This window comes from Pteronotus mesoamericanus, unplaced genomic scaffold, assembly GCF_021234165.1.
Source record: "Pteronotus mesoamericanus isolate MK-2021 breed Mesoamerican mustached bat unplaced genomic scaffold, CSHL_Meso_final contig_214, whole genome shotgun sequence".
Lineage (NCBI taxonomy): Eukaryota > Metazoa > Chordata > Mammalia > Chiroptera > Mormoopidae > Pteronotus > Pteronotus mesoamericanus.
This window is the reverse complement of record NW_026555089.1, coordinates 948,303-961,373: the sequence shown is the minus strand read 5'-3', so window position 1 is coordinate 961,373 and position 13,071 is coordinate 948,303. Positions and strand designations below refer to the sequence as shown.

Here is a 13,071-nt window from a genome sequence, read left to right as displayed (position 1 = left end):
ATGAATTCCTAGAAACATACCGCCTACCGAGACTGAATCATGAAAAAATAGGGAATCTGAGCAGACCAATCACTAGCGAGGAGGCTGAGCCTGCGCTCCAAACCCTCCCCAGGAGACGCCCAGGACCAGAGGCCTTCCCTGGGCAAGTCTACCAAACATTCACGGAAGAAAGAACGCAGACCCTCCTCAAGCTCTTCCAGAAAACAAAAGAGGAAACCCTTCAGACCTCGCGAAGTCAGGGTCACCAAAGCCAGAGGCGCACGGCCCAGAAGAGGAGGTCGCAGGCCAGGGCCCCCATGAGCATCGACGCGGAGTCCTCGACAGACACCCGCAGCCCGGAGTCAGCAGCCCCCCAGCAGACGCGCGCGCCGCGCTCAGGTGGGACTTGTCCCTGGGATGCAGGGACGGTTAACCACGGGGAAGAAATAAATGCGAGGCAGCAAATTAACAAAAGAAAAATAAAAACCATCATTATCTTGATAGACACATGGGCAGCATCTGGAGAAACTCAAATCCTGTCGTGATGAAAAACTCTCGGCAAACTGAGTGCCGAGGGACCAGGCTCCAAACTCATCGTAGCCACAGACGACGAGCCGACAGCCAGCGTCATGTCGGTGGTGACGGCTCTCTCTCCACGACCAGGAACAAGACAAGGACGCCCCTCTCACCACCTCTCCCCCAGAGCAGTTAGGCAAGGAAAATAAACAAAAAGCACAAATAAAAAAGGAAGAAGTTAAATAGTCTTCACTTGCAGATGACACTACATATAGAAAACCCTAAAGACTCCACCAAAGACAAGCTCTTCTGAAGGAAGAAATGAACTCAATAAAGTGGCAGGATACAAAACTGTAGTTTTTTAAAACCCGGTTGCACATCTGTAGACCAGGGATCTTCAACAAATGCGCCACAAGAAGTTTTACAGCGTGAAACACCCGACTATTTAGCCAGGGGCACTGACCTCTTTTCCCGTAAGATTCTCGAATTATAAAAAATGACAACAGCCAACACAACAATAGCCGTCCAGTGGGAATGAACCAAAATTATACCTTGTTTTGTCAGATTGGGAAAAAAAAAAAAAAGACTAATCTTTTTGGAGTGCCCTTTTAGTAACGGGGGTACCTGTGCCGTGAAACTAGAAAGGTTGAAAATCACTGCTGGGCACCAACAGTGAACTCTCAGAAGGAGACATGAAGCAAATGATCCCATTTGCAAAAGCCTGAGCAAGGAGGTAAACGATCTGCCTGCTGAGAACTATCGTAATTGATGGAAAAACTAAAGACACAAACATGTCATTGGAAATATATTGAAAGGAAATTGTTAAAAGGTTCACACTACCCAAAGCAATCTATAGATTCAATACAATGCTATCAAAATTTCAATAGCATTTCTCGCAGAAATTTTTTTTAATCCTAGAATTTGTATAGAACCACTAAAGGCCTTGAGTAGCAAAAGCAATCTGAGAACAAACAGCAAAGCCAGAGGATCGCACCCCCTGGATTCAGACTATACCACAAAGCTACAGTATTCAAAACAGTTCAGCACTGGCCTAAAACAGACATACAGGTCCATGGAACAGAAGCGAGAGTCCAGAAATAAACCCACACATACCCGGTCAATTAACTCATGAAAATGGAGCCATGGATAGACAATGGGAGAAGGACAGACTCTTTAATAAATAATCCTGGGAAAACAGGACAGATACGTGTAAAAGGACGACACTCGACCGCTCCCTTATACAACTCACAAAAGTCAACTCAAAATGAATTAATGACTCACAGGAGACCTGAAACCATGAAACTCTTGAAGAAAACACAGGCGGGAAGCTCCTTGACAGTAGGCTTGGCAAATTTTGGGGCGCCAAGGGGCTGCCGCGGACGCCGGGACTCTCAGGAGGGGCCATCAGACATTTGAACAGTGTTCGGCTGAAGGACAGCCACGTCCTGCCACCTGCTGCCACGCGGTAGGAACCTGGAGCATCGCGAGGTTAAAAGAGCCCATATGTCAAAGACCCCAGGCTGTGTGATCCCACGACGTCAGTCAGAACCCCAGGCCGGGGACTCTAGAGGCCGAGCGAGCGGGCGCCCCGGGTGCGGGGGGGGCTGGGGGGCGCGGGTGGCAACCACGGTGCATGTTCTGAACATGCTTCCAAATGGTTAGCACGGAACACTGTGCATTGTGTTTGACAGCAATACAAAAGCGCGTGTTCAGCGAAGTAGACTCGCGCGCGCACACACACACACACACACACGGGTGATCTCTGAGTTCCCACAGCTGGGCTCCCGTCGGGCTCTGCCCTCACTGGCGGTGCACCCTGGGCCTCAGTTTCCCCTCTGCAAACAAGGCTAATATGGGGATGTGGAGAGGTTGCTGTGAGCGAGTCCCACCAAGTGCCCGGCACACGTCCAGGGTCCGGCCTGAGGTGAGACTGGCCGGCGCTCTTATAATCCACAACAGTCTGTCCAGGCCGCTCACACCGCCACCCCCACCAGCACCTAACCTGAACCCCCCCGCTGCAGGGAGCCCCTGTGAACATAGGACAGCCCCCCAGTGGGGCTCCCCCCGCCTGTCCTCCCTCGGGGAGCCCACCTCGGCCACCCCCACATCCAGCCCGGGCCGCAACGGGGCCGCCGGCTGACGTGTGGCATCACAGACGCTTCACGGTCCTTGCCCGGCCGCCTGCCCTCCCCGCGGGCACCTCCTGCTGGGGAACAGTGAGATCAGGCGCCCACCTGAACAGTGGCGGGGCAGGTAGGGTTCCCCCCTCACCCCCAAAGGATGTGCAACACTGAGGGGAACAGGTGGGGACCCCCTTACCCCCGAAGGGTGCGCCCAGTGAGGGGCAGGGACCCAGCCAGCTTCGCAGGCGAGGCTGGAGCCCCGAGTCCCCAGCTGGCACCGACATCCCCCCCAACACGCTCACACCTCAGGGGACCCAGACCTAGCATGACGCCCCCCACCTTCCAGCCACTCCGCTGGGCTCTGTCAGGGACAGAGGCCGGGTCCCTGCGTCCCAGGACCCAGGTCGTGTGGGGTGAGGCAGGGCCGTGGGGCCTGATGACACCTCCGGGACCGGCCTCTGGGGTCCAGCCGGCGCCCAGGCGGGAGGCGGGGCTTGTTAGCAGCAGACGCCCCGGAGCCCCGACCACTGCCCTGGGCACCTGGGGTACGGGCGCTCGGGGGGATGGGGAGGGACAGCGCTTCCGGCAAACTGAGCTGGGCGTTTGGGTGCCATGCGCTCAGGCTGACGCAGAAACGACCTCCACGTCTGCCAAGGCCTCCGTGGAAACCCGAGAACGGCCCAACTTCTGTGGGAAACCCAGGAGCACTGTGTGCCCCGGGTTCTGAGACGTTCCCCCAACCCACAACCCCACCAGGTCACGTGCGCTCAGCGTCACCAGTCCTTGGGGCAATGCAGGCACGTCACTGTGAGGTGGCCACACCCTGGGGCCACCAACCAAGGGCTGCCGCGGGGGCGGGGCACAGTTCAGAAGCTAAACGCGCACCCACGGTGCCCCGGCGATCCGTTCCCCCCTGCCAGGATCCTCCCCGCGGAGGTGGGGCCACATCCCCACAGAGGTCTGTCACCAGGGCTTCCGTGAAAGAGCCTGAAGCTGGGACCAGCCCGGCTGTCCCCCGACAGGGGACCGGGTGCATGAACAAAACCAGCCGGGGTGCCGCCACCCCGGGGCACTCTCCCAGCAAGAAAGAGGACACAGCACCCTGCTGACTCCAGAGAGCAGACAGGGCGGGACGGTCAGAACCAACCCTGGCCTCCTCCAGACGCCCCTCCCGCTGGACACCAAAGTGCCACGGGGCTGAACTCTCTGTCCCCTGGGGAGGCTCCCTGCCAGGCTGGAGCCCCCGGACAGCCCCGGCCAGCACCCCCCGGCGGGGGGGCCGCCCGCAGCTGGCTCTGCAAAGGGCTTCCGGGCCCCCGGGGGGGGCCGTCCACAGTGGGGAGCGGGGGCCAGGGGCCTTCCCCTGGGCGAGGCGGGCACCCTGAGGCCGGGCAGGCATCAGCAGGGCGGCAGAGCAAGCGGGGACCTGCAGCCGCCACGGCCAGCGGCACCAGTCAGTCCCTCTCCGCTCTGACTGCGGCAGCCCCACCCCACCGCCGCCGGGAGGGACGACATCCGGAACCCCATTTCCTCCATGACCCCCGCTCTGTGAGCCCTACTCCTGCCAGTGGCAGACACAGCAGGGATCTGCGGGGCCTGGGCCCTGGGGTGTCCAGGCTGGCGCTTGACCGGGCATCACCTACCCCCTAAAAGGCCCTTCCTCTGATCTAGGCCTCAGCTTCCCCAGCAGCTAAGAGACAGGACGGCGAGGCCAGAGCATGTCCGAGTCTGAACGGGGAAGGTCATGCTCAGCCTTCTTGGCAATATGTCCTGGGCAGAGAGACCCCAGAAGAGTCAGGTAGTTTCCTGAATCCCCCGGGGTGACCTGGGGACAGTGGCTCCCGGCCAGGACAGGAGGGAGTGCCCCGCCTCCCACTTCTCCAGCTGAGGACAGGCGGGTCGAGTTACAAGGCAGGCAGGTGCCACCAGGAAGCATCCAAATCCAGAATCGCCCGGTGAGGCCTGCCAGGCTGGCGATGACCTTCCCGCCTCCAGGAGGCACGGCGGTGAACCGCCGGGTGGGCCGCCCTCCCCGGGGGCTGTGCAGGGTCAGGGCACGCCGTCCCCACCCACGCAGGGAGCATGGGCCGCCGGGCAGGCCTGCCCAAGGGGCATGCCAGTCTTGCCCCGTGGGGTCCACCGGGGGTCCGCGGCGGGGGACCCAGGCCGCCCCCTCCAAAGCCGCCTCAGACACCTCCAGTCAGGCCAGGCCCCAAGGAGCACCGTGGCGGCAGGCAGGGCAGGGCAGGGCGCCCACCTGCCCCTTCCTCCCAGGCAGGCCGGGCCTCAGACGTGCCCAGGCAGCATCCCTGGCTCAGGCCCAGCCGCCGTGGGGACGTCAGGCCGGAAGGAGAGGCCCTCGCTGGGTCTGGGAAGGGAGTCTGCTCCGGCCACCTGCAGGCGGAGCCGCTTGATAGGCCACCCCAGCCCCCAGCAGGCCCGCGGCCCGCGGCATGGCTTGTCCGGCGGCCACTCTGCGCAGAACCAGAGGGCGGGGCCCGCACGGGGCGGACGCGCCGCAGGGCAGGTCAGGGAGCGCCGGGCAGCCGGGGATGGGGTCTGATGCCAGCCCTGCCTGGCTGGGCGGGGGTCCGCCCCCGCCCCCCGCCACTTCGGTGAGCTGCCCCGGCCCTGGGGCGGGGGCGGGGTGAGTCTCCACAGGCGGACCCCTGACCGGCGCCCACGGAGCAGCACCACCCGTGCTGGGCGGCCGGCCGCAGGGAGGCCCCTGGTCAGCCAGGCGGGCGAGGCCACAGCGCCAGCTGCGGGCCCAGAGCCGGGTTCCCAGGGGCGCACCTCCGTCCTCGGGCACGGCCTCCAAGGCGGCAGGCCCGCAGCTCCGTGGGAACTTCCTCCCCCGCCCCACGGAGCCGGCCCTTCACCTCTGGGCGAACCCCGCCGTGTCCCCCCAGCTCAACTGTCCTCCCGCCGGCGGGGGCCCCGGGGGTCCTCCCAGACCGGGACCAGCGGGCCCTTGACATGGGCTGGGGGCGGCTGGCCCCTGAGAGGGACTGGGGTCCCCACACAGAGGCCCCGCCCACCCCACCCCACCCCGCCCCCGGCCCCCGAGAGCGGGACCCCGGCCCATGCAAGGCCGCATCTGGGGACAAGCTCCCCTGGGGCCCCCTCGCCCGGGAATGGCTAGGGAACCCCGGGGGGTCCGGGGGCGGAGGAGCAGGGGCGGGGCCTGGCCGTGGGGTCCTCTCATCACTTATTTTCTGAAAACGACCATCTGTCATTTTTCAAACAGCCAGTATCTTGAAGGCAGAAAATTCAGATGAAGCAAGTGTTTAACCGCCACCACCCAGAACCCACACCCAGGGTGACCCCGGGGTCCGCGGGTGCCCCCTCCCAGGAGCTGCTCCTCAGATCCTTCACAGGGAGGGGCCCGCAGCAGGGGGCGGGGGTCCTGGCTGGGCACTGGGCCCAGGACAGGGGCCCTGCTGGAAACAGAGGGCGCGAGACAGACGGGCCGGGACACCGGGGGGCTTGGGGACAAGGGGCGGATGGACCGGGCTCAGCGATGCAGGAGGCGGAGCTCCCGGGGGTGCTCGTGGGGTCCCGGGGAGCACGGCGGCGGCGGCAGCTCGGGGCCATGAGCCCCCACGCCCCGATTCCGATCCCAGCTCTGCCCCACTTGGAGCTCCCGGTGCGAGAGTCCCCAAGTGGCCGACTGCCGCCCCAGGCCTGCCTGGGAGGGGCGGGAAGGCCATGGATGCCCCTGGGGCGGCGTGACTTTGAGGCTGACGGGGAGGCCTTGATAAGAGTGCGGGGGCGGGGCCTGCCCGGGGGACAGGCCTGCCAGCGCGGAGCCCCCAGCCCCGCCCGTCCCCTGTGCCAAGGGCAGCCAGAACATTCCAGCACTGCCCGGGGAGGTGCCCTGCCCCCTCGGCGTTGACGGGGACCTTGAGCGGAGTGGCCTCTGAAGCAGGGGGCAGCCCCCACCTCCCGGGCTGCGGGGACTGTTCAGAGCTCCTCGCGCCCTGGCACCCTGTTTTATCTGCCCCTCGCCCCGGGGGAGGTGGAGATGGGCCCCTCCAGGGTCGCAGGGAGGTCAGCAGGCCCCCTCAGGGCACACAGCAGGGCAGGGACACTGTGATACATTGGGATTCCCCACTGATCACACACACACACACACACACACACCCCCACCCCCCGGCATTCCCTGGAACCCACCCGGCTCCCCAGGTCTCCAGGGCGCCCCCCATCTCTGCCCCCTGCCCAGCCCCACCCAGCAGCTCGAGGGGCTCACGCCAGGTGGGACCCCACCCCTAAGGCCCGCCGTGCTGCTTGGAGCCCCAGAAGAAACCTGGACTCCTGGCCAGGCCGCGTGGCCCCTGCTGAGCCCCCAGAGCCCCTTCCTGGCCGGGAGGCCTCCCGCCTGCCTCTGCAAACGCCCACCTGTCCCTCCGTCCCCCCGTCCCCCCCCCCCACGCTTCTCCAGCCCACTGCCGGCCTCTGCGGCTGCTGGTCTGCGCCAGCAACGCCGCCCTCCCCCGTTCGCACCACCAGCTCCCCCGAGCCGCCCGATGATCAGGTGGGGTCACCAGGGGTGGCCTCCCCACCGGGTCACAAGCCACACAAGAGCGAAGTGCATCCCTTTTACCCACCCCGCAACCCAGGGACGCAGGAGGCAAGTGGGAAGTGCCCGCAGGACCACCGTGCACACGGGTGCTGGCCCCTGCTCCGTCAAGGCAGGGGCTCGAGGGCCCGTGACAGCGGCCACCCGATCAGAGCAGACACCTCACACGGCTCCCGCCACGCCACCGGCCGGCACGTTCGAGAAACCGAGGCCTTGGCTGGGAGCCCCCGGCGGGAGCAAGGCTCCGGGCAGGAGCTGTCGGAGGGAGGCCGCGGCCCCAAGGCTGACCCCTCTGGCCACCCCCGCTCGGGTCCAGAGGTTCGTGCGCACCCATCCACCCCCCACCCCCCATTTATCCAGAACCCAGGCCACAGACGGCTTCCCACGCTCCCTGGGCAGTCTCGGCTGAGACACTGAGCCACCTTCTAAGCCTTGGGCTGTGGCTACACTGGCCCAGGACACAGAAAAACTCTGTTGCCAGGACGGACCACAGGACAGCGGAGGGCCGACCAGGGTGCCCAGCGGTGCCGGGAGCAGCGTGCCACTGTCCAACACCCTGTACAGCCGTCTGTCACTCCATCCGTCCATCCACCAACCTGCCCACCCACTCACCTGTCCCCTGTCCACCCACCCCAACCCGTCAGTGCCTCTGCTCATCAGCCTCCGCCTGCCCGTCTGTCCGCCCCTCTACCCACCCACCTGCCCTTCGGGAGCGCCTCGTCCGTGCCGGGCTGGGGACCGGCCCTGCCCCTGCCCCATGGCAGCCGGAGCCCCCCTCCTCCGGGGGCTGGGCACCGCTGTGCTCGCAAGAGCTGCGCCCCGGATGCCGGGACACCCCGGCACAGGGGCAGGTCCCGGCTCTGCAGCGCAGCTGGGCCGGGCCCGCGGTGCAGCCGTGAAAAGGGCGCAGACTGTCCCCTCCTCGGCCAGTGTTCGGTGCCCCTGCCGCCTGCCGTCGGCCCAGCAGCGTCCGCCTGTGTCCTCCCCCTGCCCTGCCCCATCGACCCGGCTCCCAAAAGTTGCACCTTCTCCTGGGCCTCCGAGGGTCCCCAGCCCACTGGGAATTCAGCCCAGGACGCAGGACGAGGGCGGGTCTGGCTGGGCCCTGTCCCTGCGGCTGCCCAGCTCCTCCGCATCCCTCGTTCAAATGTCCGCCTTTGCCTTAGTGGTGTGAGAAGCCACCTGTGTTCCTGACTAAACTGTCAGGTGCAATTGAGTCCCTTCATGGGTGTTTCTTTCTGCTCCGTGGCTTACCTGCCGGTCCACGGACCGGCCGCACTGTTTGAACGGCCCAAGCTTTATGTTCTACAGGATTTGCAGCCAGCCCAGCCCAGGGTGCGGATGTGGCATTTACCAGAGACCGGCTGGAAACGTGATGGAACAGAAAACCAAACCATAAACCCGTCAGGCTCCAGCATCCAGAGCACGTGGTGCCCAGGGCTGCCCGGGGCCCCGGGGCCCCCTCCGCCAGTGGGGCGCATGCCTGGGAGCGAGGGGCCCATCTTCTGCACCAGGCTCCCACCCCCGCTCTGAGCTGGGCTGGCCGCGGCCGTGGCCAGCCTGGAGGTGGAGGCGGCCCCTGGGCCGGGCTGGGCGGGGGGTCCTGGCGTGGCCGGCGCTCTCTGTGCAGACAAGTGCTCCAAGGCCAAGGGGAGTCAGCGGCAGCAGGGGGGCGGGGGGGTCTCTGTCCACCCCTTGGCCTGGCTTCAGGTCCTGGTTTCTGAGCCTCTCTCATTTGTCTTCGCATGGGACTCAGCAACAAGTTCACCCAGGAAGTCTGAGGACATGGCAGCGTCAGGGATGCCTGCGGTCGCCCGGCGACAGGGCAGCGCTGGACGCACGGACAAGGGTCCGTCCCCAAGCATCAGGCTGAGTCGGGGTGGTGTCAGGGAGGGTCTCCAGACAGCCAGGAGCGACACCGGGGCCAGGCCCCAGACCAGCTTCACGGGGAGACGCTCCGGAAGGAACCCGCAGTGTCTCCAGGAACCAGGGCCTGAGGGACAGGAGGCGGTCCCCAAGGGGGTGGCGGAGACAGGCAGGCAGCCCGGCCTCTGAGCCGGGCGCTCCCCGCGCCCCCTCCCCCGGGCGGCCCCCTGGAGGGTCTGCAGGGCTCACACCACCGGAGCCTATGCCCAGCCAGGCACCAGGAGCCACGGACACGGGGCACATGGCCCCCGAACTGGCCTCCACGTGCGGGAAGGTGGGCCGGCTCAGCCCAGCAAACCGCCAGGGCCGGCCCCTGGTGCCATCAATGATTAATCCACCGCGGAGGGGCCGCCGAAGCACCCAAGAGTTCCCGGGGCAGGCGGGGATGGGAGGCAGGGACGGGGCACCAAGCTGAGCCTGAGAGCCCGGCCCCGCCCCCTCCCCCCCAGGACCCTCCGTGAAAGCTCCTCCTCAGCCACACGGGGTCGCCCAGTGTCTCCGAACCACAGCAGGCGTCGACTGCCGCAGGAGGAAACTGAGTCACGGGGGGGCCTGCCCAGGGTCACACGGTCACCGTGGCAGCCCACGCCCGCGTCCCGGCTGCATGATGAGCAGCGGGTGAGAGGCAGGTGGGAAAAGGCTCCGCGCCGCGCCTGTCATCCCGCGGCAGCAGGAGCCGGGGGAGGGGGAGCGGAGTGGGCATCCGTGCAGCCCAGCGGCCGGGACCGTTGCTGTGGAAGCCGGGCTCCCACTCCAGGCTGGGCATCTCCCCTACGGACCCAGGGGGCGCCCCCCGGGCAAAGCCCAGCAGTGGGGCTTCCCGGACCCCCATGCCCTCAGCTGGGGCGGGGGCTGCCACACACCAGAGACACAATGTGCCTCGAAAGAGGCGGCAGGAAGCCCCGTGGGCAGGGGCAGGGGCAGGGCAGGGCAGGCACACACAGGACAGGGCAGGGGCTCCCCGGCGCGGGGGAGGGGCAGGATATCCTGGCCTACTTCCCGCCCCGCGCCTCGGAGAAGGCGCCTGGACCGCGGCCCCGCCTCAGCCCCCCCACGCCCACGGGAGGCCCCAAGACCAGGCTCGGCCTTCTCGCCTGGCACCTGAGCCAGGCGCCGGGTGGCACGCTGCACAGCCCCCGCCAAGGACAGAGCCCTTTCCCTCCGCTGTCGTGGGCTCTGCTGAGAGGGACACCTGGAAGGCTGAGGCTGCCATCCACCCTGGTCCTGGGGTTCAGCCCCAGGCCACCCCCGCAATCCCAGCTCAAAGGCCAGGGCCCCAGCTGACCCCCGGACGCACTAGGGGGTGAGGGCCGCCTGCCCGGCCAGGGCCCACCTCCAGGGCCACCCTCCCGGGGGCCTCTGTGGGCATGTGTTCCCCAGGGCCGCCTCTGACAGGGCGCCAGGGGGCGGACACACGGCCACTTCAGGAGCGCCCCCACCCCCGGGGAAGCCGCCCTGCCTGCCAGCTCCTTGGAGGCTGGGCAGAGGCAGGGTCCGCGGAGCAAACTTCCGAGAGCTGAACAATCAGAATCAGGAAGAAAACACGCGCGCCCACAGGCTTCCTCTGGGGTGCGCCGGGCCCTCTTCCTCCCCTTGCCCGGCAGGCTGCGCCCGCAGCTGGGCCGCGCCCGCCCACAGGCCGAGCCCACAGGCCTGGGGTGTCCGGCGGTCCTCCGGGTGGGGGACGCTGCAGCGCCAACCGCCAGCCCTCTGCCCGCGCCTCCCGTCCCCTGCCTCCGCCGGGAGCTGGCACCAGGGCTGCAGGGCAGAGTCTGCTCCAGGACCCCAGCCCCGACCTCTCGGGGAGCTTGGGGTCCAGCAGGGGAGGGCTATCAGGGAGTCCACGGGCAGAGGGACACCCGCAAGCCTGGCACTGGCTGGGAGTCGGCACACCGGCTCTGGACTCCGGCGGGGTCCCTTGAGGTCAGTGCACTTGACCCTCCCGAGGCAGGTGGCTGCAGCTGCAGCCTCGAGCAGAGCCCCGCGGCCCCGGGCCACGACGGCCACCACTCGGGTGCCCTCGGCCGCGTGGCCTGGGGCGGGGGGGAGGCTTGAAGGTGGCAGCCCGCCCCCGCCTCCGGGGGCCCTGTTTCCGGGCCTTCCTGCCGTGGAAGACAGCCACCCGGAGCTGGGTGCGCTCCCGAAGGCCAGCGGGGAGAGGCTGAGGCTGCCTCGCCAGCCCGAGGCTCGGCTCCCGGCGGGCGGGCCGGGGTCCCACCGTGCCCCCGGACACCCCCAGCCAGGTCGCTCCCAGCCCCCGGCCAGCAGAGGCACCGGCCCGAGCGGCAAAGCAGGAAGCCAGGGGGCAGCCATGCCCGGCAGCCCCCAAGATCGGCACGGGCACGGCCAAGCAAAGGCTCAGGGAACGGGGCTGGCATCACACCAAGAGGCAGCGGGCCAGGCGGCCGGGAAGCAGGGCCGCGGGACGGCGGCGGAGGCAGGCATGCCACTTCCTCGTGCCCCTGTCCCTGAGCAACAGGGCGCCCTGCCCTTCCCAGGCACGCCGCTCCGGGAATTGGGGCCACCTGGCAACAGCCGGGCCCAGGTGCCGCTGATAGGGCCCCGCTCCCTTCCTGGGCACGGCCTCCCCTGATTAACGGCTGAAACCTGGGCTCGGCCCCTCCCCGCCACGTGCCCCTTCAGCCGCCTCCGCTTCGGCCCAGGTTTCCAGGAGCTTGGACAGGTGTGCATGCTCCCCACCACGTGCTGACCCCTCGGGGTCACCGCTTGGCCCACCGCCCTGCGGGCAGTCTTGCCCCCACTGGGCTGCGAGACCCCCTCCCCAGGGCCCGCCTCAACTGGGAGGGTCCGGGGGTGCTGCTGCAAAGTGCCCTCCCCTCTTGGGGGCTCCTGAGTCGAGGGTGCCCATCGACCCTGGGGAGCGCGCTCCCCGCTCCCACGGGCGGGCACCCGGGCACGCACCCCTCCCCAGAACGATGACCACCTGGACTGTCCCTCCAGGAAGAGTGGAGCCCCCTTTTGGGCTGGGCACCCCTCTCCAGCTGGCTCCCCCTCCCACACACACACACACACCTGCCTGGGCAGGGCTGGCGCGGAGCTTCCCACTCAGCCAGAAGTGCCCCACGCACGTCAGACCCAGCTGGCTCCGAACTTCAAGGGACAGGCTCTGCACAGCTTCTGTTTTTCCCCTTAACCCCTTCCCTCCCTACCGACTGCTGAGTGGCGCCCAGCTGGGGTCCAGCCGGGCAGGCAGCAGGTGGCGCGGGCACCGCGCTCCGCAGCCGCCCCTGCCCGTGGCCCGCGGCCTTGCGGGCGGTGGTACTCACACGGCGAAGTGGTAGACGAAGCACTTCCAGCCGGTGGGGCGCTCGAGGAAGTTGTAGACCCGACCCTGGATGTGGGTGCGCGCCAACAGCGGGCGGCGCACGCTGTAGATGGAGACCCGCGGGTCGAGGCTCACGGGCGGCCGCGGGCCAAGGTCGGCGGCGCCGGGTGGCGCGGCGGGCGCAAAGAGCGCGCCGGCGGCCGGCCGGTCCTCTGTCAGCTCCAGCGAGAACGGGGACTTCTTGGCCAGGCCCGCGCTGCCCCTCCGGGCGCCTGGCAGACGGCCCCAACCCCAGCGCTTCCTCTCGGCCTGGGGTGCGGAGGAGGCCGCGGCCATGGCCAGGCAGGACCCGCGCGGGCCGGCGGGGAGAGGTGGCTCCGGGAGCTGCAGCGAACGCGGGCGTCGGGGCGCAGCGCAGGAGGCCGCTGCCCGCCTAGCCCGGGCGAGGGGGCGGGGCCGGGAGGGGGCGGTGGCCCCGGGCAAGTCCCCGGGGACGACGCGCCCCGCCCCGGGCCAGACGCCCCACCCCCGGGCAACCAGCGCACTCGGGGCGCCCCAGCCTGTGGCAAAGCGCCCTAGCTGGCTGGGTCCCGCCCCAGCTTCGCCCACCTGTTCGCCCCTCCCCTTCGCGTTCTCCCGTTTGCCCCGCCCTCGCCCCT

General features: G+C 67.6%; 1 protein-coding gene across 2 annotated transcripts in view; it reads right to left on the bottom strand.

Annotated features, from left to right (window-relative positions):
• The window catches only part of KCNQ1 (potassium voltage-gated channel subfamily Q member 1), a 245,779-nt gene extending 233,031 nt beyond the window's left edge, over positions 1-12,748 (bottom strand). For both annotated transcript variants that reach the window (XM_054570737.1, XM_054570739.1), the window contains exon 1: positions 12,414-12,748. In XM_054570737.1, the coding sequence (XP_054426712.1) occupies positions 12,414-12,748 (335 nt within the window). The remainder of the gene's footprint in view (positions 1-12,413) is intronic.
• Positions 12,749-13,071: the final 323 nt, after the last annotated feature.